The 26449-nt window shown below is 36.8% G+C and overlaps 1 protein-coding gene and 1 long non-coding RNA gene across 2 annotated transcripts; both read right to left on the bottom strand.

Annotated features, from left to right (window-relative positions):
• Window positions 1–9201: 9201 nt before the first annotated feature.
• On the bottom strand, window positions 9202–11482 carry LOC109045035. Its single transcript, XM_042721356.1, has 4 exons — window positions 11282–11482; window positions 10230–10321; window positions 9797–9921; window positions 9202–9611 (listed from the first exon to the last, which is right to left on the bottom strand). Exons 1-4 carry the CDS (start codon window positions 11480–11482, stop codon window positions 9202–9204), a joined length of 828 nt encoding a protein of 275 aa, XP_042577290.1.
• Window positions 11483–13150: 1668 nt separating this feature from the next.
• Window positions 13151–26339, bottom strand: LOC122136466. The gene is made up of 3 exons (XR_006154153.1): window positions 26327–26339; window positions 25475–25477; window positions 13151–13580 (listed from the first exon to the last, which is right to left on the bottom strand). It is a non-coding gene; the product is annotated as an uncharacterized LOC122136466 (long non-coding RNA).
• Between the last annotated feature and the right edge of the window lie 110 nt (window positions 26340–26449).

The following is a 26449-nucleotide window of genomic DNA, read 5'->3' as shown; positions in this document are numbered from 1 at the left end:
TTATTGTAATGTTTTATTTAACAGGGACGATTGCCACAGAAAATGGGAAAATGTGATGCATACTTACTCTCCTTTTTTCTCCTCCTTTCCCTCAATCTCATCTACCTTTTCTTAAAATAATAATGACAATCAAAGATTATTTATTGAAATTTCCACTGAACTAAATATCTGTTTATTGCTTTGGCAGAAGAATATTGAAGCAAACCTATGCAAGTAAGCTCATCAACTATTAATAACCTGTCTCAATTTCTTTTCTTTCTCTGTCTCTACAGCTGAGGAAACACACACCAAACAACAACGGCGGTCCATTTAAGAGTCGTTTTAGAAGAACACAACATTCAAAAGCTGAAACTTCCAACAGGAATTCCAAATACAGTGGAAGATCTTGTTTCCATAGTTACTGAAACTTTTCAATTGCATGGGGAAATTGGACTACTATATACCAAGACAAACACTTTGACAATGAGTTTTTCAGTGTCACCTCAACTGCTGACTTGTATGACAAGGCCACTGTCAAAGTGATCCTAAAAGAGCCGACAATAACCCTTGACCTACACCCAGTACTTGAATCATCTACATTGAGTTCAGTGAGCACCTATCCTGCAAGTACTGCTGAAACGGACATCTGCCCCGCAGATCATGATGCATCCTCAGAGGTGTCAAACTACGCATCGTCAAGTTCCAGTGACACCATTATTCTCCCCGATTCATGTCGCTCTGCTGCAGGGCCAGTGCCATTCCAAGTACCGGAGTTTTCCCGAGACCTAGAACTCATCCTCGCAGAGGCAAACAACTCCTATGATGCCACTGGAAGACACTTCATGGATGCCAGTGTTAAATCAGCAATAATGCAAGAGCTTGCAAAAGTAATTTTTTTCTTACACTGCTTACCCAACCAATCAGCAAATCCTCTCAGTGGCTGAAGCCTTGGTTTCTAAGTTTCCGTGTCTTAGGGAGCCGGGATCATTTGCAGGCTTGTATGGCTGGCAGCAGCGCATAAAAAACAAGATGCACAATTACCGTGCCAAGCTCCTTACCAACTTAAACCTTTTAACATCAATGTGTGAATTCGGTCTTATCCATCCATTTTCTTTACTGCTTTGTCCGTTCGGGTCACAAGATTTTTGAGCCAAGCCAGCATTTATCAGGCGAAGGGGCAGGGTTCACTCTGGACAGGTCGCCAGTCTGTTGCAGGGCCAGAATTCGGTCTTAGTATATGTAGATCACTCCCCACACCGCTAACAGTCTTATCACTAAATTGTATCTCCCTACAGACACAGAACATTGAGAAAAAAAGAGATGCTGTTGTCTGCTGCCTCATTAACTACCTCGGTGAAAGACAAGAAGATCTTTTCCATGACTGCCAGGTATGTCATATTGATAACAGATTTTTTGATTAACTCAAGGGATCCTCCTCTCCTCTACATGCACAGAAACAACCATGTGGAGTTTGTGTGTGTGCTTTTGATTTTTAAAATAGAATAAGTGGCTGTGTGTTGTTTGCAGTAGCCAATTATCCAGAAACAACATTTGAAACTGGTATCTTAGTGAGTTATAAAAAGTCAATTCGTTCATTGTTGTGTGAAGCTGTTGTACTTTATTTAGCACTTTATTCTGTGTTTTTTGATAATTTTGGTGCATCATTGCTGCATATAAACAAGGCTGTTCGGTTATTTGTCATATGAATACCTGGACCACAGATTTGGTCAGTCACTGTTGTGTAAAATCTGAAGAGACACAAAGAGTTTAGTCTAAGAGTTTAGATACAAGAAAATCTTAATGTGATTGGACATCCAGCACTGCTCTGATCTCCTCACTTCTTTCATTTTCTCTTCTCCCTTCTCTCCTCACTTCTCTTTTCCGCTCTGATCTGGGTGTCCTAAAACAGGGATATGTTTTATTATCCAACATTATTTGAAACAAAATTTGATAGATCAGTGGGTTATAAAACAGTTGTGTAAAGCTGTTGTGCTGCACTATATTTTGAGTGTTTCATAGGATTTTTTGGATTAAAAGCATTGATCTGATGAACCATCTGAATGTCTTTATTGTGGGGGGGTGTACATTTTACCTTCTCTGAATAAGTAATTGTTATTAACTGATATTAATTAACTTTGATTTGAAGAGATAATTTTTACCTAATTTTAATAAGTAGCTGTTGAATATATACATAAATGTGAGGTATTGTTACCCAATTTATGCAAGCATTTAATAGCTTTTTACTTCAGATAGTTTATACTCAATAGAAGGGATTAGATCTACCCCAGCAAAGTCGACGCAAATTGTTACCTCACATTTATTGGGTAAATTCTATAGATTAGTTGTTTTTGTTTCTGTTTGTGTGCGGCAGTCGTCTATTTTGTCAGTTTTCTCCACCGGCCTTGCTCTGTTCCCCACGGCTCTCAGCCCCCGCCGCACTCACCAGAACTTAAAATAAAGTTTTAAATAATGTAAAGCTTCATATGTGCCACCTGCTGTCTATAAAAGACTGAAGTGATGATGAAAATCAGATGCTGCTTCCAGACCTGAAGAGCTCTCCGGCTCCAGAACCATCGCTGATATTGCCTTGAGCAGAAAACTTACTCAGATTTATACTTTATTTAATACTTATACAGTAGTTTGTAGAATATTTACTAATTGTAATAAATAAACTGACTTGTAGTGTATAACACAAGTCTGCCTCCCCTGGCATTGATTTATAGCTAAGAACAGACCACGGAGAAGTCTTCTGTGACCGGTTTTGTGAATATGAACTCAGATGCTTATGAGATAGAACAGATTTGACTTACTTTACCTCCCTGAGAATAAATAAAATAAGGTCGAAGCTGTAGGAAATTTAGCACAATATATATCTTAAACATCTCTAAATAATACAGTTTTTTACCTTTTAACTTTTCTTTGATATGAGCTACTCACATATCTGCAGAGAGAAACAAAAACAAGCATGTGAGTGCATGGGACATGATAATTAAAAATTTAAAAAAAAAATCCAAAGAGATATTAATATTGAAAAACATCAAATCAATGAAATCCGATGTTTGTCTGTTTGTGCTTCAGTGAAGGCAGCACATTAATTTAATGGCTGGAAAAACAAGTGCATTCAACTGTTTGAACACACACCAGCCAATCAGAATCGAGTATTCAGACAGACCACGGTGACATTAACCACAGTTTCTGTCTAGAGTTATTTTTTCTAGCTGACTCTGGAGTTTATGTACACTGAAAAAAAGTGCATATGCCTTGTCATTAATCTAAAGAACATTTTATACTTGATCCCACTTAAATAATTTACATTTCTGTCTTGTCATTGAGTTAAATTAAATCTTCTGTTTAGTTAACTGAAAGTAAAAGTAAGTTTTGTTGGTGTAAATTAAAGTATTTCCTGATCGTCTGCTTCGCTGTGTCTCAGTGTTCATACATATACTACGCCCTTAAAGTATGTACAATAAAAAGTACACACTTTTGAGTGTATAGTAGAAGAGTAACGTTAGGCAAGCTTTGGGGGGACATACTAACACACTATCATGATTCATGTCACACAATTGCGTCTTTAAAGGAGCGCTCTGTCGCACCTGTTACACGCACCTGTCACTGTAAACTGACCTGTCCATCATCTTGTAACAATTAACATCCTCCACATTTAGTTTAATTTGACTTCCTACTGTACTGGAGAGAAAAGAAGAAGCTCGTTGGTCTGTCAGTCGCGAGTCTTTCATGCGGAGAACTCTGCTCATATTTTCTGCATAATGATGCATTTAAAAGTTAATGACCAAATGGATGTTTATAAAAGTTCACATTGCTGTTGCAGATGAACTATTACACAGATAACAATAAATAAATATATGACCCTTAACCCCCTGTTGTGCTGAAATCGGTGACCTAGTGAAAACTGTGACCAGGGGTCTCTGTTCAGCAAATGTTCTCGCGGGAGCGCGCACACGTTACATTAGAAACTGAACCGGAATGATCCGCGTCAGAGGAGCTGAGCGGTGTGTAAAAGATGTTTCATGTCTTAATGCTAGAGAAAACGTTGATTGAACAAACTAGATATTGTCACAAGCATCTAAATGCTTATACAGAAAAGAAATGAAACATTAATGCTGCTGCTGTCCGCTAATATTTTAAACTATCACTAAGAATTGTTTCCTTATGAGATGTTAAGCGCTTATTATGTATAACATATTCTGATTATCTGATAAATGTAGGTCTTTATTCTTATTACTGTTTACAGTAATTACCCAGTAATGTTGGAGATCCCACAGTTTGCCTCTTACAAATGCATATGATGCAGTCACTGACTCTGACAAAAACACATAATAACAACCGCATAAACACATTTCATTACACAAACTAATGTTGTTTTTAGCAGCATCATATGACCCTTTTAAAGGAGATGCAAAGGAGGATCGGTTGCCAACCTGACAGTAAAGCTCAATAATACACAAAAACCATTATTCAACAGCTGACTGTCCCAAAATAATGTCTAAAAAGTATTTATTTATTGTTTTGTGTGATATTTATTCCAAATAAAAAAAGGAGTGTGGAGAAATGTTTTTAACCTTTTGAGGTACGGTCCCACATATGGGATTGAACGCTCCATAGCAACAGTTGCCCCAACAAAGAGTATAGAAGCCAAGAGGCGAAACTCAATAGAACGCTCCATAGCAACAGTTGCCCCCATGACGTGACGGCGCGGCCGCCATTATGGACTGAAAACTGAAGCAAAACGCCGAGAAATAATGGCACTGAAAAACACTGAAAAACTTAACATAACAAAAACTTAACATAAATTAATTTTTTCTGGCCGTCATATCTAAATATGAAAACATTTTAAAATACATTAATGAGGATGACCGACGTTAAATGACAGAAAATATACGTCTATGTGTCGGTTATGCATGGCCTAATTACCCTTAGGAAAATAGTATTTTGGGACAAAATATTACTATAGAAGTACTATAAGACTACTATAGAAATACTATAGCGGCTCTAGGATATTATACAGGTATTACAGAACATAACATACTTCTGTGATGTTCTGTAATACCTCTATAATATATTTAAGCTGCTATAGTATTTCTATAGTAGTCTTATCGTACTTCTGTAGTGTGTCCCAAATTACTACAGGCCTAGTATTCCTATAAGATTACTATAATATTTTGTCCCAAAATACTATAAGATTCCTGTAGTACTTTTTCGTAAGGGTATGTCCCCCACCGAATCGGCTTCATTAGCCGTCCACTTACGGTTTGCAAAGATACAATTATAAAATTACTGCAAACCTTTAATCTATCAATATTTATTATGTTCTATTATGCATTTTCCTTGTTATATGAAATAACAGAAATTCATGAAATAATATATATAGGCAGACACACAGTAATAAGATTTATTCAAATGTTGATTTTGACATTAGTGAACATCACCATATATATGATTTGGAAAAATAAATAAATAAATAAAATAAATAAAATTATAAATGAGCATTTCTAAAGACAGTTCATCTTTTACATAGAATTTCACAAAAATATTAACAACTTGTTTTTCAACATCTTCAGTGAAAGTGCACACAGTGAACGTTTCAATTGCAAGAACAAAAACAATCTGTGAATGTCCTATTACAGACGGAAAGATACAAAAAAAAAAGATGTGCAATCTAGCAAGTGCATGTGCACATGAACTATAAACAGTACTAAAATGGAAGTGGTGCCATAAGATCTCCATAATTAATCAGACACCACCATCTATTGTGTGTGCATTTGTGTATGAGAAGTTTGTTTGTATTTTTTTCTTTTTGTGAGAGAAGAGGCATTGACATAGAATGGAAGCATTAGTCAAAAAAAGTGTATAATCTAGCAAATGCACACATGAACAAAAAAGAACTCTGACCATCTTTCGGAAACTAGTGTACTACTAGCCAGCTACTAGCCAGTTCAAGTTTTGTATAGATTTCTAAAAACGAACAGCAAAACCTCTACACTGGTAGAGATTTAAACAAACAAACAATAAATATCAGTTCAAGTTTTGTATAGATTTCTAAAAATGAACAATAACTGATTTCTAAAACTGATCCTTTGAACTGAACAATATCATATGATGAAAGAACTGATCATTTGAACTGATTGAAAGAACGGCTGATTTAACTGATTGAAGTGAAGTGCTCCTAGACGACCTAGGCTGGTAGTGGTGGATGTGAGATGGAGGACATTGACATAGAATGGAAGTGTTAATGTAACAAGAAAGGAGAAGAAGGAGTAGACGTGGAAAAGGATGATTGTGACATTAAGAGTCTGTGAGGAGCCAACAATTTACTGATGAGTTAACTTCAAGAATTTTCTGTTACGTTTCTGATTAGGCTGAGAGATGTGCCGATTTTGGGTGCGCAATACATGATGAATTCTTATCCTGTTGAATAATTTCACCAAGTACACAAGTGATTTCTTGCACTCTTCCCTGCTACACACTACTTCCCTGCACTCTCTGACAGCCTCCATGCTGCTAGTAAATAATTTCTCTCCCAGGCCAACACTGTGAATAACACTGCTGATGTATTTCCGGAAGTTAGACTCCAGGGCTGTGAGTAAGTCCACCAGGGCAGTGCTGGGCACTTTCAGGCCCTTCTCTCCTAAGACGAGGTCAGTGTACTGTTTGTCTTTAAGGAAAGTGTATCTACTATCAGTAGGAATGTATGTGCTAAGAAGTGTGCACTCCTTACAGGGACCTTCAGGATCAGTAAATTTTCCCAGAACCTTGTCAGCGATGTATCCAGCGATGTAGACCAACACATTTCCATCATGGTCAAAGGCTGGAGATGATTGTGCTGAAGGCTTAGTCAGTAGATCCAGGACAACTTCAGGTGGACCGATGTCAGACCTCAGGACAGCATCACTGCTCTAGAAATGAAAACAACAAAATATAACATTGACAAATGCACTGACAAAAAAAAAAAAAAGGGTCAAAAATACAAGTTATGATTAGGTCATTATTACTGTCACAAAATCGTTCAAAGACAATACTGTCAATAATTATGTTGTGTGCTAGATTGAAAATCCTCAGTTCTGTCTTTTGGTCTAGACCTGATGTTCTTGGAGAGAGCTGGTACTGGCTGAGCACTCTCCCTCAGAGTTTCCAGCAGTAGACAGCTGGTCCCTGCTGACTACTCTCCCTGACTCACACAAGAGATTCTCTCTCTCCCTGACCTCAGTGCAGTCCATTGAAACTTCTTAATGAAGGATAGAAGATAATTAAGCGTTATTAGTTCAAATGTAATTGGAAAGTAGGGCTGGGCGATAAAGCGATAACGATTATTATCGCGATATAATTTTCCTCTATAAAACGATATCAAGAGTTCAATAAATGTTCGATGTTTATGCGCCAAAAGCGGAATGAATCGAAATGTTCACATGTTTATCATGATATGTTCTGACAATAAAGAGTAGTTTAAAACCACAATTAATGCTCTGCTTTATACAACTAACACTAATGAAAAAAAAACCGCCATAAAAATTTAAAAAAATAAAAAACATACAACAAACACGATAATTATCGATATCGACTGATATAAAAAAATTTATTGTGATAATTTTTTTTGCCCATATCACCCAGCCCTATTGGAAAGCAAAACATATTCAACATAATTAATAATTACTCACCACAATCAGTGGCCACTCTACAGTAGCCATGTTCTTCCATAATGCTCTCAGGGTCAACGTTGACCAGGGGACTCTCTTGAGAGGCATATGCACTGAACTGCAGCAGAAACATGTCAAGGTCTTGTTCACAATTGGTCTTTTCGGAGTTGCTGAACATCAATCCTGTGGCCACAGCTCGGTATTCACATTCAAACTGAACGGAGTCTGGGTTGTCACGATTCCCCCCACGGGCTGAAACACACACCAACATCAGTTTTCAAAGTAAGGAAATCAGCAAGACTTGGCAATTACTATATATGGATAACATTGAACATATCACATATATGTATTATGAATATAAAGTGTATTTAACATACCTCTGATACTTGAGTAGGCATTTTCGAGGCAGTCTAGATTAAGACGATTTGTTAAGAGGAAGGACACTGGATGACGTTGCCGAAGGTCAGACCACAGCATTTTCAGACACACGATGTTGTGTTGCCACCCCTCCACACATGGAATCTGCTTCTTGTTACATTTACCACCAACAAGCCTCAGGCGTGGGAGCCACTCCATGCATTTGTCCAGAAATGCAAAATGTGAAGATGCATCTGAGATTGCACATTTCAACTTCTGAGAATCCTTGAGCAGTTTGGAATTGAAGCAGTCAAAGAGGCCATTGAAGTTTTCACAGAAACGGGCAGCTGCAAGATAGTTTTGCTGACGTTGGCCTGTAAGACCCTTAATGTCTGCCAGAGTCTTGATCCCAACAGCAACTGAGTGACTCAGGACCTGTGTGGCGAACCTTACCCGCATGGAAGCAAATGGAGGAAGATGGACATGCTTCTTGGTAAGATGACAGCACAAACGTATTTCTTGCCTACTGTCATAAGTGTAGAGATCCTCCAAAATTCCCCAGGTAATTTCATCACCATCCAGAGTGAAGCCACGATGACGCCAATTGTTCCGGATGTTTTTTATGAGGTGATGTGGATCCCAAAGGCAAAACACTCTGATGCCATCAACACTGAAGAATGGCTGTTCCTTGGTCACTCCAAGGCGAGTAAGCATGGCACGGTTCCCAGCACCCTGGTCACATATAAACACCAAGCACTCCATTCCTGCTTTCCTCAGCTCGCGGATTCCATCAACAAGCATTGAATGGAGTCGCGTGTGTGGTATGGGCCCACTAGTAAAACAGTAGCCAAAGAGCTGCTTCCACTTTGTGAACAGGCCTCTTACCATAAAAGCAGAGGCGTAGTTGGCCACATAAGGGGTGCGCTGACCTCTGCCGAAGTCCTCAAAGCCCTCAACCCTGTCAGCAGCTTCGTCATAGTGCAATGCTTCTTTTAATGACATCTCGTCTGTGATGATGGCACACAGTTTGTCGATGGGCTTGGTGGTCTCCATGGCCTTCTTCATGGTGGCTAAAACAGTGTTATTGAAACCAGTTTTGAAGTCAACAGCCTGGATGGCTTTTTGCAAAGTGCGGACAGAGGGCATAGAAAACACTCTGCAGAGAAGCCGATAACATTTTGGACTTGCGTGCCACAGGGACAGGAAGAAAGCTTTATCCCAACTGCTCCACCTGTAACCTTCTGACGAACCTTGTTACATGCGTAATTGTGTGCGCAAAAGCTTTAGCAGGAAGCAAACGCTGCAGTTCCTTCATCACCCGCTCCTTATCACCTGCCCTGCTGACCTTTGTTTGTCGCAGCTGTTTCACTTTTGATCGCAGCTTACTCACTTGATTCTTCAGATCCCTGATCTTCATTGTGAGCGAATGCTCCCTCACAGCAGCTGTACGAACATGCCGTTGTACGGATGAAGGTGCTACTGACACATCCTCAATGTCTCCCTCTTCCATTGTTGAAGGCCCCGCTACAGCTTCCTCAGTGCACTGCGCCCATGATGAAGGCCCCACTACAGCTTCCCCGGTGTGCTGGTCTTCGGAGGGAGGAGGAACATGACTCTGCTTGCCTGACACACACACACACACACAAAAAACAAATTAAATATAATTTCACTGCAGAACAACATTAATAAAATTTCTGATATTATTGCTGTAAAACGTAAGAGAAGTCTGAACTTCCATCTTTTATACATAGAATCAGTCTACCTGAATAGATATATATATATGAAATAGAAATAAATGAGCATCTTACGTTTTTTACGTGGCAACTCCTGCCGTGTCTTCGGAGGTTTACGCTTCCTCTCGACATCTAGTGGGGGAGGTGGGTTAGAGGCCTCTATTTTTGTGGGCACAGCATCCCATTTCAGCCCACCATGGCTGTAAGACAATGACATGATTTGTAATCCTCAACCTAGTAAACTATTTTTAACTACATCAGGACACTGTCAGAGGATGAGGGTTCAGTCATTTTGGATAATGTACTCCCAAATGCTGTACAGGTATGTCAAGTGTAGTAGATGGGAGTAGGAGTTTAGAAAAAGGAGAAAAGGAAGTAAAGTAAATTGCAGTTTTAGAATGAGATGAGATGTTAGAAGGTACTTTAAGATGAGCTAGATATTATAGATAGAAGAGCTACATATTTAAACATATTTTCAAAAAATATTACAGTTTTATATTACACATACACATCAGATGGTCTTTTGAACTGGCTGCTGTGGAAATGGGCACTGCACACCCTGTAGGTCCGATGTTTGGAGGGAGGAGGAACATGGCACACCTGCAATGTATATATATGAAACATGATGAAGGCACACCTGCAATGTATATATATGAAACATGATGAATAAATGTTTTCAAGTGTCAAAATTATTTTGAACAAGAAAATAGCACTGCACTTTATGCAGAAATGCAGAGACTAGGCTATCTGCATATTTGTCTGGTAATTGGTAACACCATTAATGTCCATGCACTTGGGTGTGACTGGAGATAATATAATATGAACATTTTGAAAAATTGCATTGATCTCAGACCTATTGCCTCTTTACTCTAGTTGTCATTTTCCACAGTACATTTGATGCTACTGCTCAAATGCACCTTTGCAATTGCTGATAGACCGTGACTGTCAGACACATAATTGAAGATCATAGCATTAACTTCTGTTACACTTAAATCTATTTATAAAGCGAACATAAAATGGCATTGCACCTGGTGTGCATTTTCATGTAGCTAAAGCACGCACGAGATAACAATTGCTATCTGGGTGCAAACACTTTGCCTCAGTTAAATGTACCATTCATTTCGGTCAGGCATTAAGCAAAATTAAGTAATCACTAACTTACTTCTCCTGTTGCATACCATCAACATAGTAGATTGTTATTTCTGTTATTTAATTTTAAGCTGGTGCGGGTTTTAATCAACTCATGCAAGCATCTATCATTTAGCATTCCCTGCTAAAAGAAATTCCCGCCAGGTTGAGCCTGAAAATTGTTAACGTTACCACTATTTCATCCACCACACTCAAAACACCAATTTTATTCTTAAAAAAGCATGTCTATGCTATGGAAAATAAATGCGATCTAATAATACGTCAATCATTAGTTTATAAAGCAAACTTGACAGAGATGCACTAGCCTAACATTCATGCAGATTTACCAACGCTAACAATGCTGTCATTCACGTTCAACATTCAAGTTAAATCACGACATCATTAAAATATTTCCACTTAAATGAGTTATACCTTTGTGCATCCTTTGGAAATCGATGAAATGCCAAATCGCTTCTGGTGGACTGGTAATTTTTGCAATTTATTGCAGAACACTGCTTGCGTTTTGACCGCTTGCCCATCTTCTTCACAGTTTGGTTGTGTGGCGCGCAAACTGGCGCTAACGATTTCAGCAGCTTTCAGTCCATAATGGCGGCCGCGCACCCGCAGCGCCATCTACAGACTGTTACCCATAACACAACAGAGTTTCGCCTCTTGGGCTTCTATACTCTGTCAGAGGTTAAAAAAACGATATAAATACTGCTGGTTAAAAAAACGCTGCACACCTCCAGCAGCTCGAATTAATTTTGCAGATAATGAAATATATATGGGCTTATATTATTTAATATACAATTATATTGCTCGTTGATATTCTACATTTAGCAAAAATATAATCCAAGAAATGTATAATGTCTGTTACAGTGGTGTAAAATGTAATAATAAGGAAATATGTAATTTTCAACAAATGTATATGTCTATATATATAGTTGTGTAATATGCATAAGAATACAATCACCATGCCTCATTGTTTAATGTATTCAGGTAATATATAATGTCTAAGGGTGTATAATTTTGTTTATTTCCTGGTGTCACGGCCTGGGATTGATAGAGGACTCAGATGTAGAGTTGTGAGAAAGGAGATCCTTTATTCTCGCCACAAAACACAGAATAACATAAACAATAGTTGAATGATTTTAGAGCTGGCAGGCCGTGTCTGCGGACACTCGAGCTGCCGGATCTCTGTACTATGAGTCCTGAAGCACAGCTGAACAGAGAGTAAGACAACGATGCTTGACCTCATACACAGAACACCAGCAAGAACAAAACAATCTACTCAAGACCAAGGACAGAAAAGCAGAGACAAATATGGGAGTGAGGGAATAAGAGACAGGTGGAGGAGAGTCAGCTCGTGATCTGTGCACGATAAATACTGATTGCTCAGACGCAAAGAACTTACTCAGATTTATACTTTATTTAATACTTCTACAGTAGTTGTAGAATATTTACTAATTGTAATAAATAAACTGACTTGTAGTATATAACACAAGTCTGCCTCCCCTGGCATTGATTTATAGCTAAGAACAGACCACGGAGAAGTCTTCTGTGACCGGTTTTGTGAATATGAACTCAGATGATTATGAGATAGAACAGATCTGACTTACTTTACCTCCCTGAGAATAAATAAAATAAGGTCGAAGCTGTAGGAAATTTAGCACAATTTATATCTTAAACATCTCTAAATAATACAGTTTTTTACCTTTTAACTTTGCCTTGATATGAGCTACTCACATATCTGCAGAGAGAAACAGAACAAGCATGACCATCCGGGGACTTTTGGCATACTCTTTTCAGCATACTATGCTTTGGGACACACTTATTCTAATCTCACACACTATTTAGGATGGATAGTGTGAACATTGAGACGCAGGGATTGTTATCCCGCATTAAGACCACAGCTGACACACAATTTCTTTATGTCTGTGAGTAATTATACCAACTGTTACTACTGTTGACATATATAATAATGTGGTCTAAGTTTAAATGTTAAAAAAAGAAATGCATTTTAAGACATCTTGCCATACCAAAATTGGACGTGTCATATGCATATGAAGCTGTCAGTCAGTTCAGCACAAACTCACTGTGTGTGAAAACTCCCGTTTTAATCAATTCATCTGTCAAAACTGCACAATCCAGCTTTTATTTACACTGTGTTTCTGCTTTGTTTGTTTTAATGAGAGCATTTGTGATTGTTAGCAACAGACAGACACAGAGCTAACTTAATATAGAATTAAATCGAATAACAATGTGTAGAAAATGTAAGAGAGATCATGGAAATGTTTTAAGTAACATGGAAATTTCACACATTGTAGATCTGCTTTATATCTTTTGATACATTTAAGTGCTGCACTTGACAATCACATTTAAACATCTGAATCATTATGAATGAGTTTAATACAAATAATATTAAACTGAAGAGCCAGACAGACTCATCTGAGCTTCTTCCTCCTCTGTTCCAGCTTTACATTAAACACAATGATCATCTGCTTGAATACTAAAGCAACATAAATCATTCAATATCATGTTTCTAACACACATGCTGCATTATTTTCATGTAAAGTCTGAGTCTCTTCACCTGTATGGATCACATTTACACATTTATCACACATTTATTTCTCCTCATAGACACAGTAGTGAAGCTCTTCTGTGGATCTTCAGCTGATGTTTACTGCTCCTCTCAAGACCACTTCACATTATGATATACAGCATTTATCAGCTAGAGATGCATCACCTAAAGCTATCTAATCTGTAAGGTGAAACAGAACAGAAGATAATCAGAATTCAGTGGAACAAAGTACAAATTAGTTTACTATATTTTTTAATCACTTTTTTTTTTTTTTTTGAGTTACATTTGCATTAAAATCATGTAATCAGATTATGAAACCAAACGCCAGGAGATTCCTGTTTTCCTACAATCTTTAACAAATCTATTTCAAAATGTAATGATTCACTATTACTGATGTCATTAATAAAGCAGCTGTTGCTGTATAAAGCTGTGACAGTGTGCTTTTCTTTGTCTCTTTTAAACTCCTTTGTGTTCAACAAATTTTTATCAACTTTACATTTCATTCTGACACAAAATCCTTTGAAATAAAGCTTGATGATCATTTGATAAACTCTTTTCTCACAAATATTTGAAAGTATAAATTTGTTCACATATCAGAGGTAAATGAATCTCTTTAATATCACAAAGTGAAGTTTACTCACCTCAGTTTACAGTTTGTTTGTCTTGTAGCACATCAATGAGCTTCTGTTTTGAGTCTCCAATCATATTAACACTCAGATCAAGCTCTTTTAGAAACTGCAGAGCTTTTGTGTTTGTCAAAGACTGAGTTAAAAGTAAGAAGAAGAAAACATCTGTAATGCCACAGTCATAAAGACTAGAAGAGACAAACAGAGGAAGAGAGATCATCTTACAAACAAATCATTAAGGTGAAGAATCTTTCACAAATATAATGTGAACACATTCATCATGAGATATTGAGTATAAATTGTTTTGTTTAAACTCTTATGTGCTGTTGGTTTGGGGAAGACACTCGTGCTGTTTGGGGTCTCCAGAGAACACAGAGAACAAAAGATGTAATAAAATCAAATTATGCTTGTTTGTTTTATATTATTTCTTTTTTTTTTGGGGGGGGGGGTACGTGACTGACATTTTTGACTAATCAACATTTTTATAGTCTCCCATTAATGGTTGTTTTTTTTGTGTGTGTGTGTGTGTGTGTGTGTGTGATTGCAGAAATGAACGTGTGGAAGGGTTGCCACTTCATTTTAATTGTTGTGTTGGTTGGGGGGTGGGGGGGGGGGTAATCGTTCTGCATTGTGAACGTGTGGAAGGGTTGCCACTTCATTTTTGTGTATTTTGTGGTCTGAATTGTGTGGATTTATTGATTTTATTTGATAAATTAATAAGAAAAAGTACTGATTTTATCATTTCCTCATTCATTTCAATGTGGGTCTCCAGAGAGTGACTTTTTTCTTTCACACTAACACACAACCAGATATCAATCAAATTTAATTTTCTAGAGCTACCAAGTGTTGACAACTGTACAAAGGTCTCATGATATTTAGATAAAGGGAAAACATTTTTTTTTTAAATTATTTCAGCAAACATCATTTGTGGTCTCAAAAGACCTTGAACAGCACATAAGAGTTAAACAAAGTGATTTTCATCATTTTAATTCTTGTATGTAAATGTTACTGACCTTAATCTCTCCAGTTTACAGTGTGAAACCTTCAGTACGTCACATAAGTGATTCACTCCTGTGTTTTTTATTTGATTCACACTCAGGTTCAGTTCTCTCAGGTGTGATGGGTTTGATTTCAGAGCTGAAGTCATGATGATACACTGTTTTCTCTGTAATACTGCAATCACACAGACTGAAGACAGAAAGCGAAAACACAATGAATCAGACACGTTATGTTCATGTGTGAGTAATTCATCATGTGTTAACACCATACAGTGCAATAATAAAAACATTGCCAAAAACCTTATTATATGACCATAAACAAAAACAGAAGAAAAAAAGATTAACAAAGTAGATTAAGATATAGGATTAACTACACAACTATTTAAAAATAACATTAAACGTGAAAATTTAGTTTAAATGTGAGAAATCAAGAAAATTCTGTTTCTGAATTACAATTTACCTAAAGACATTTTAAGAGTATTTTATCATCAATATTTTTTTTTTTTTTTTTTTTTTTTTGCAATTGTCATTTTATTATTGTACAGTATGTCAGTGAATACGAGAAGAAGAAAAAAAAAAAAAGTATGTCCGGATTTAAAGGGTTAGTTCAGCCAAAAATGAAAATTATGTCATTAATGACTCACCCTCATGTCATTCCAAACCCGTAAGACCTCCGTTCATCTTCAGAACACAGTTTAAGATATTTTAGATTTAGTCCGAGAGCTTTCTGTCCCTCCATTGAAAAATGTATGTACGGTATACTGTCCATGTCCAGAAAGGTAATAAAAACATCATCAAAGTAGTCCATGTGACATCAGAGGGTCAATTAGAATTTATTGAAGCATCGAATATACATTTTGGTCCAAAAATAACAAAAATTACGACTTTATTCAGCATTTTCTTCTCTTCCGGGTCTGTTGTGAACGCGACTGCTGTGACTGTTGACGTACGAAGCTGCTGACGTGTTCTCTGGTGGCCCAATAACAAAGAAAACACGTCAGCAGCGTCGTACATCAGCGGCGTCACTGCAGTGTTGTCAACGCACTCACAACAGACCCGGAAGAGAAGAAAATGATGAATAAAGTCTTAATTTTTTGTTATTTTTGGAGCAAAATGTATTTTCGATGCTTCAACAAATTCTAACGGACCCTCTGATGTCACATGGACTACTTTGATGATGTTTTTATTACCTTTCTGGACGTGGACAGTATACCGTACATACATTTTCAATGGAGGCACAGAAAGCTCTTGGACTAAATCTTAAATATCTTAAACTGTGTTCTGAAGATGAACGGAGGTCTTACGGGATTGGAACAACATGAGGGTGAGTCATTAATGACAATTTTCATTTTTGGCTGAACTAACCCTTTAATTTGGTCCATTAATGAACTGGATTGCTGTGATTTGTTATTGCTGTGATCTCCGGTGATTGACAGATTTTCCTGCTCCATCATCAGAAGAGAGAAGAGATGATGTTGTGAGAGAGAAGGAAAGTTATTTAGATGAAAGATCAGGAGGACACATCAATTAGAAATACATTATGCGCACAGATAAATCATTTCAGCACTGCAATATTCCATAAAAATGATAACTGTCAACTTTAATTTCATGGTGACTTTTTTTATATAATTTTAAGTAGTTTCTGTAGTTGATCCTATATCTTTAATCTACTTTGTTAATCTTTTTTTCTCTGTTTTTGTTATATTGGGTCAGTCGTGGCCTAATGGTCAGAGAGTCAGGCTTGTAACCTGTAGGTGGTGGGTTCGAGTCTCAGGTCCAGCAGGGATTGTAGGTGGAGAGAGAGTGTGTGTGTGTACAGGTGATGTAAAAGAGGAAAGCAGGCATTTGGATCAAAGCACTGTGAGGCAAGGGAGGGGAGACTCAAAATATTAATAAACTTAAAACACATTTTTGCCTCATTTGAGTTTGTTATTTTAATACTTACACTATTATTTAAAGTATAAAACATTGTTATTTACAATACACAGCATGGTTTTTAATCATATTTTTAAGAGGGGTAACCCTCAGATGGGGGGGGGGGGTCCTGATTGTGATTTGATGTGATTTCAGATGGAGCAGCATTTAATACACAAAGCCGCAATTATGGTTAATCAGTGCAATGGATCATGGGAAATGTAGTCCGGGGTGACACATAACAGTCTGTGTAGTGTGAGTCAGTATAATAGGAGGGGGACCTCTGGTGGAGAGCGGACGGAAGACCACGGACAGGATTCATGACAGTTGTGAGGAGAAGGAAAGTTATTTAGATGAAAGATCAGGATTAGAAATACATTATGTGCTCTGATAAATCATTTCAGCACTGTAATATTCCATAAAAAAATAATAACTGTCAACTTTAATTTATGAAAGTAAACAGTAATCTTTAATCTCAGTGTAACTGCTGTAGAGTATAATGATACTAACTCTAGTTTCTCCAGCTTGAATTTTGTGTTCATCAGTAGATCACTGAGGTTTTTCACTCCAGAGTCTCCTAGTTTATTCCAGCTCAGGTTCAGTTCTCTCAGGTGTGATGGGTTTGATTTCAGAGCTGAAGTCAGGATGAGACACTGTTCTCTGTAATACTGCATCCACACAGACTGAAGACAGAAAGAGAAAACAAAATGAATCAGACAGGTTATGTAGTCATTAAGCAGATGCTTTTATCCTTAACACCATACAGTGCAATAATAATAAAAAATAAAAAATTAACAAAAACTTAAATTTACATTACATTTAGTCATTAAGCAGATGCTTTTATCCAAAGCGACTTACAAATGAGGACAATAAAAGCAATCAAAATCAATGAAAGAGCAATGATACACAAGTGCTATAACAAGTCTCAGTTAGCTTAACACAGTACACGTAGCAATAAGGTTTTTATTTTGTAAATTATATAAAAAATAAAAAGAAAACATATAAAGCAAACTAATATAAATTGCTTTTATATTACTAATAATATAATTTGCTAATATAATTTGCTTTTAGAAATAAAGCAAACTAATATTGATGCCTTTTTTTGTTTTTTAGATTTTTAATTGTATAAGAAATAAAAAATAAAAAAAACTGATAGAATATAGGCAGGGTGCACATAAGTGGTCTGCGGGTGTGCATGTGCGACCAAAATAAGAAATGTGCTGTAAATTAGTTCAAAGCGAGTGTTTGTGGACCGACATGGTTGACAGCTGTTAATGCATAATTACCATTTTAGATTGACAAACTGTATTTCTATTCAAACTGAAAGCATAAATCTATGCTTCAGCTAACTTTTTCAAATCACAATGCAGAACTGTGACATTTCATTCACTGACGCTCTTTAGACTAAACCCAGAAGCACATAGACTTACCTGCAACCCACCAACATAAAAGCTTGCTGATTTTAAGTTTGAAAATTAAAAATTAAAATAATTCAAATTAAAAATAATAATTAAGGTTCAAATTAAAATAATAATAATAATATCACTTTTTTTAAGTTTACTATAATTGTATTTAATACTTCATTTTATTTTGAAATAAAATAGTATTATCACACTTTATTATTTAGTTTATTTTATAAAACAAAAATAAAAATAAACTAAAAGTGCAATATTATCATCACTATTATTAATTTATGTTTTGTTATATTTGATGGGTCACACCATGTGCCATGTGAGGACCAAACCAAATCTCCAGGTTTTCAGAAGAGAACCAGGCTGAAAAACTGATGTGCTGCTCTGAATATAGGACTTCACGATAAATCACATTCAGGGGCGTAAATTTCATCTAACAGCTGGGGGAGCAATAAACAAAATTTCTCAAGAGCCATTTTTGAAGGAGACACAAATAGTACAGCTAGAATTGTACTTGTGAGGAACTGTATACACAGAGGAAGGTCTTACTACTATTAGTGCAGCAGGAGACAGCGCTCGTGTCCGCTGCAGACATTACTATCATCACAGTGTTGCCAAGTCTGCAGTTTTCTCATAGAATTGGGCAACTTTGTCACTGTTGCCGTGGGTTAAAGTGACCCCAGTAACGTGTATTTTAGCCTCGGAATGTGATTTTTAACAAGGGACCCCCTCGAAACATGGTTAGTTTGGGCTAGTTTTGAGCAGCAATAAGGCGGATTTTGTGTGGAAAAACTGGCAACCATTTCCGTCAAGCAGGTAACGTTATTTCATCTGATGTTTAAGTGAATAAAATAGCCTTGACAGCCGAGTTCCACAACTATTGACTTTGTTCTCTCTCACCAGACTCGTGTGTGTGTGTGTGAGAGAGAGAGAGAGAGAGAGAGAGAGAGTGTGTGGTGGTGTGCTTGTGCGTGTGAGAGTGTGCGAGTGTGTGTGCAGGTAATGAGATGTAAAAGAAGAAAGCAGGCATTTGGATCAAAGCACTGTGAGGCAAGGGAGGGGAGACTCAAAATATTCATACATTTAAAACACATTTTTGCCCCATTTGTGTCTGTTATTTTAATACTTAAACTATTATTTAAACATTGTTATTAACAATACACAGCAAGTTTTTAATAATATTTTTAAGGGGGGTAACCCTCAGATGGGGGGGGGGTCCTGATTGTGATTTGATGTGATTTCAGATGGAGCAGCATTTAATACACAGAGCCGCAGTTCACTGTCAAGTTATGCAATATCACATTCATAATCACAGATGAATCTCCTTCAATTATGGTTAATCAGTGCAATGGATCATGGGAAATGTAGTCCGGGTGACACACAACAGTCTGTGTAGTGTGAGTCAATATAATAGGAGGGGGACCTCTGGTGGAGAGCAGACGGAAGACCACGGACAGGATTCATGACAGTTGTGAGGAGAAGAAAAGTTATTTAGATGAAAGATCAGGATTAGAAATACATTATGTGCTCTGATAAATCATTTCAGCACTGTAATATTCCATAAAAAATAATAACTGTCAACTTTAATTTCATGGTGACTTTATGAAAATAAACCGTAATCTTTAATTTGACTGTAACTGCTGTAGAGTGTAATGATACTAACTCTAGTTTCTCCAGCTTGAATTGTGTGTTCATCAGTAGATCACTGAGGTTTTTCACTCCAGAGTCTCCTAGTAGTTCATTCCAGCTCAGGTCCAGTTCTCTCAGGTGTGATGGGTTTGATTTCAGAGCTGAAGTCAGGATGAGACACTGTTTCTCTTTAATCCTGCATCTCCACAGACTGAAGACAGAAATAAAAAACACAATGAATCAGACACGTTATGTTCATGTGTGAGTAATTCATCATGTGTTAACACCATACAGTGCAATAATAAAAAAAAATACAAATAAAACAAATTGCCAAAACCTTACATTTACATTACATTTAGTCATTTAGCAGACACTTTTATCCAAAGTGACTTACAAATGAAGACAATGGAAGCAATCAAAATCAACAAAAGAACAATGATACACAAGTGCTATAACAAGCCTCAGTTACATGAATATAAAATAACAAAAAATAAAAAAAGTTTTTTTTATTATTATTATTATATAATAACCAAAAAGAAAACAGATAAGAAAAAAAACTAGCATTAGATGCCTTTTCTTTTTTTAGCTTTTTGTTAATTGTATAATAAATAAAAAGAAAAAAAAAAAACAGATATAGGCGGGGGTGCACATACAGGTGCATCTCAATAAATTAGAATGTCGTGGAAAAGTTCATTTATTTCAGTAAATCAACTCAAATTGTGAAACTCGTGTTTTAAATAAATTCAATGCACACAGACTGAAGTAGTTTAAGTCTTTGGTTCTTTTAATTGTGATGATTTTGGCTCACATTTAACAAAAACCCACCAATTCAAAAATATGGTGACATGGAATACTTAGAATACAATTCGGCGTGGCATGGAGGTGATCAGTTTGTGGCACTGCTGAGGTGGTATGGAAGCCCAGGTTTTTGCATTTGCATTTTTTTGGTCTCTTGTTTCTCATCTTCCTCTTGACAATACTCCATAGATTCTCTCTGGGGTTCAGGTCTGGTGAGTTTGCTGGCCAGTCAAGCACACCAACACCATGGTCATTTAACAACTTTTGGTGCTTTTGGCAGTGTGGGCAGGTGCCAAATCCTGCTGGAAAATGAAATCAGCATCTTCAAAAAGCTGGTCAGCAGAAGGAAGCATGAAGTGCAATAAAATTTCTTGGTAAATGGTTATGTTATGTTATGTTATGTTATGTTATGTTATGTTATGTTATGTTATGTTGTTAGGTTAGGTTCATAATAACATGTTTATTTGAATAGGGACAAGTATGTCACATAAACATGTTACATACTACAACATTTTAGCCAAAGCTAATTCTCAATGTCCGTCCCTAGTGGGCCTTTACAAAATTTCAACAATACATAGTTAAAATAAACAAAATAATACAATATAAAACAATATCAACAAACTGACAATCAGTGGTCACATATTTGACTTCTGATTAAAGTATCTTTGAGTTTGTGTTTAAAAATGACCCAGTTTGACTCTCCTTTAAGTTCGGTGGTCAAACAAATGCCAGACCTTTGTGCCTTGTACAGAAAAAACTGATTGTCCAAAACAAAGTATTGCGTCTCGGAATCTGACAGTTCCCGTTCTGAGCTCCTCTAGTCCTTTAACCCCCAACCCTGAGAGCAACTATGCAATCACTCAAGACCTGTGGGGCTTGATGATTTAAACATTTATGCATCAGCTTCAACAAAGAAAATGTAATAAAATTTGCAAAAGATAAAATATTTAACTTCCTTAGGCTAATACAATGATGTGACCTAATGGGTTTCTTATCTAATACTTTAACAGCTCTGTTATAAATCATTTGAACTGGCTTAATTGTTGTGACAGTAGCTTGTGACCATGTGCAGATACAGTAACTTATATGCGAGAAAATCATGGCATGCATGAAAGTGTGAGCAGCATGAAACGGTAGACAGTCCCTGATTAGTCTGAATGTATAAAGATTTGCTTCAGCAACTCGACATATTTTTTTAATATGACTGTCAAATTTAAGTTGAGAGTCAAGTATAAGGCCCAGGTATTTGACCTCTGAGTGACTCTGGGTGCAGTGCCTTTGGTTTTCAAAAAAACACAATGGACCAACACCAGCTGATCACATTGCAGCCCAAATCATCACAGACTGTGGAAACTTAACACTGGACTTCAAGCAACTCTGGGCTATGAGCTTCTCCACCCTTCCTCCAGACTCTAGGACCTTGGTTTCCAAATGAAATACAAAACTTGCTCTCATCTGAAGAGAGGACTTTGGACCACTGGGCAACAGTCCAGTTCTTCTTCTCCTTAGCCTAGGTAAGATGCCTCTGATGTTGTCTGTGGTTCAGCAAATTCCTTGACACATCTGTGTGTGGTGGCTCTTGATGCCTTGACCCCAGCCTCAGTCCATTCCTTGTGAAGTTCACTCAAGATCAATTATTGATTTTGCTTAAAAAAACTCATAAGGCTGCGGTTCTCTCTGTTGGGTGAGCATCTTTTTCTTCCACACTTTTTCCTTCCACTCAACTTTCTGTTAACATGCTTGGATACAGCAATCTGTGAACAGCCAGCTTCTTTGGCAATGAATGTTTGTGTCTTACCCTCCTTGTGAAGGGTGTCAATGATGGTCTTCTGGACAACTGTCAGATCAGCAGTCTTCCCCATGATTGTGTAGCCTAGTGAACCAAACCGAGAGACCATTTTAAAGGCTCAGGAAACCTTTGCAGGTGTTTTGAGTTGATTAGCTGATTGGCATGTCACCATATTCTTTTTTTTCTCGAATTGGTGGGTTTTTGTTAAATGTGAGCCAAAATCATCACAATTAAAAGAACCAAAGACTTAAACTACTTCAGTCTGTGTGCACTGAATTTATTTAAAACACGAGTTCTAATTTATTGAGATGATCCTGTACATGAATTTCTTCTTTCAGACAAATATAATCAGAGTTACATTAAAAAATGTCCTGGGTCTTCCAAGCTTTAATACGTGGAGTCAGACTCAAATGAGAATTAAAATAGAGGACTGTAACATTACTAGTCATGTAACATGTGAAATGATGTAAGATACTCACTTCAGTGTGTTGAGTGTACAGTGTTTATCCTGCAGTAGAGCAGAGATCTGATTCACTCCTGTGTCTCCTAGTTCATGTTCACTCAGATTCAGCTCTCTCAGGAGTAACGGGTTTTTACCCACAATTCCAGTCACATACTGACAGCCTTCATCTGCAGCAGGACCCAAAAACCTGCAGAAGAGAAGATGAAGCTGGAATCAATTCAATGTGCATTGTTATAAAAGCCATAAAAAAAGTCAATTCTTTAAAAGAAACTCAGCGGCAACAGCTCACTAGATCATGATTCTCAAAAATCTGAAGATCTTTCTGGCTTTTAAGCAGGAGATGAGGAAAGTTAGCAAAGAGATAACTAGCTTGTGACAGCTAAGCATTTATAGTGATATATTTAGTTGATCTTTTGATGCCGGCTCTTCCTATTATTATGTAGCAGAATTCACCAAACACTGGATTGCTGATCCACTAACAGAGAACATGATCTGGGTTCAGACCATCTCTGGATAGTTTTATTTAACTGATGTCTGTGTTGATGCAACAGTAATTCTGCTTATTATGAGAGGAACTACAGGTTCAGACGTGTGTGTGTGTGTGTGTGTGTGTGTGTGTGTGTGTGTGTGTGTTGAATTATCACTGATCCTCTCCTGACACACATCACATGTTTGTGGTCTGTGATAGATCTGCTGTAGTAGATCTACAGCACTGATCTATATATGACTGGATCGCTCATCACATTCTAAACTGCCAAAAGACAGTGAAGCCAACAGAAGTGTTTCATCAGCCATCTTACTATTCCCTACCAGCAGAGAGCACCATTGAGTCACATGCAAACCACTGACCTAAAATCACCGGATTGGAAGCAAATCAGTCAAACAGGATTATTTTTTATGTTGTGTGTATGTAAATTCATTTTTACTTCACATGTTATCTGCAATGTTTATGGTTTTTTTTGGGCAGGATAAGGATGCATTTAAACCATTTAGGTGTGTGTGTCTGCTGCACACTGATGACACACTTTATGTACAAAATTATTCAGGAATTATTATTATCAGAAACCTTGGGTGGACAGTACAATCCAATATGAACCTATTAGTATCAGAAATTGATTTGAATATACAATGAATAATACAATAGCTTCTGTTCTGCTCTATACTGAAATGAAAAGCTTAATTTACCATATTGAAATAAAGCTTCATGTTCGTACTGTCTGTATTCAGTTATTTCTATGAAAAAATATATACTTTTAATGTCCTGATTGAGCAACATCTATTTCAGACTCTCCAAGATCACGCAAATATGTTTACTAGCATTAGCTACTGTTCCCATGTAAAATGTTGTATGCTAAATTAATAATTTAACCAGCATTTAAATCATTACCTGCTTCAAAATGAATGCTGTTAACAAAAACATTGTTGAAATTTGCAGTTAGCACCTACTGTACGAATAAAAACACTATTACAAAATTATATAAACAATAAATAACTGTTCAAGGCGAATAAAGATATACATGTATACAAAGCATAAATCTTTCTTCAGATTTCAGAATGAGCACTTTGTCATTTGTTATATGTTGAGGTCATGTCCATCTGAAGTTTATCATGTTCATGATGTTCAGCACTGTAATGAACGTAGCTTTTTAATAAGTAGGGGAAATTCCCTTGGGTGTTTGCATTGTAAGAATATACAGGGATACTTCAGATTTAAAAACGCTGACTTGTTATGTGATGTTGTCTCGTTAAAAATCATACAATTTCCTATTAATTCAATAGAACGTTTACACACACTGGGGATTACCAATATGGCGGCGCGGCAGCTTCAGTTTCATGACGTCATGAGCAATCCAGTTCTCTATACAAGATAAACTATCTACATTGTTGTGAATCTGAGCTTGATGGAAATTAATGTACAGTGCATTCAGTAACATTTAAACAATCAGGATAAATAACACTGAATATGTTTTTCACGAGAAATGTCCACAATAATACAATCATAAATGTTAATTGAGGCACCAAACTACTGAACACCAGCACATCTAGTGACACAAATATCTGATTAACCTGTAACTTAACACAACTAAACTGTGCTGACATTTATCATCAAAACAACAGCAGCTGCAGCATCTCATCTTTCATGTTTGATTATTTTCAACATTTTTAATGCAACGAATTGTATACCTTACTAAATTAGTGAAATAATAATATTTATATATAAGTAATTCACATGTGTATCATTTATTTTTCATTATTTCATCAGGTCTCACCTCAGAGTCTTGAGTTGACAGTTTGGATCCTTTAGTAAATCACTGAGCTGCTTCACTCCTGATGGTCCAGGATCATTTCCTGTGAGATCCAGCTCTATCAGGTGTGAATGGTTTGATCTCAGAGCTGAAGACAGAGCTTTATAACCTTCTTCACTGATACTGCAGTCTGAAAGTCTATTAAAGGTAAAGATGTTATTCTTCATTATAACACAGATTGTCACACAAGTACTGTACATGTTCTAGAATGAAGAAAATAAAAAGATGCACTATGGGAATTTTGACCTGAATGGACTCTTTTCACATTAAAGCTGGGTAAAGTTATATACTGGTGAATGTAAAGTACAACAAATGCATTTTTTAATTTTTGCAGTTTTAATTTTCCACAGTTATAACCTACAGTTGCAATCAAAATTACTCAAACCCTCAGAGATTGCAGCAAAAATGGCAAAGTCAACAGAGATCTCAAAAAAGCTATAGAGAATCTATAGAGAATAAATAATTGTATTACTTTAGAAAGTCTAAGGTTATATGAAGATTTCCAAGATATTAAAAGTTCCTAGAGACAGCTCTCAGTCTTATTCCTTAGCTTAAAGTGTGTTGTACCAGAAAACCTTTGAGGCTGTTGAAGAAAAAGCACAATATCATAAAATGTTTAATCAGAGAAACTGAGAAAAACCTGCAATGTACAGCCAAAGACTTGCAAGATGACCCGATGAAAGGAGTAAAACCATTTCAATGCAGTGTGTAAGAAGAACACTACACAAGTATGGCCTTCATGCTGAGACATCTTGCAGAATACCACACTCTTGATCAAGAAGAACACAAGGCAGACTTGAACTTGCTAAAATTAATTTGTCTAGACCTGTGGAGCTCTGAAAGAATGTTTTATGGAGTGATGTGACCAAACTGGAACTTTTTGGACCCATGGATCAGCGGTATGTCTGCTGCAAAAGATGCAAAGCTCATAAGCAGAAGAACACCATCTCCATCCTCAAACTTGGTGGTGGATCAGTCCTGTTATGGGGTTGCTTTACTGCTGCAGGAAGTGTAAACCATGACTGTATGAAGGAAATCATGGATTCTTTGAAGTATCAGGCCATTTTAACAAGAACCAAAGTAC

This window comes from Cyprinus carpio, chromosome B3 (assembly GCF_018340385.1).
Source record: "Cyprinus carpio isolate SPL01 chromosome B3, ASM1834038v1, whole genome shotgun sequence".
Classification (NCBI taxonomy): domain Eukaryota; kingdom Metazoa; phylum Chordata; class Actinopteri; order Cypriniformes; family Cyprinidae; genus Cyprinus; species Cyprinus carpio.
This window is presented reverse-complemented; position numbering and strand designations above follow the sequence as displayed.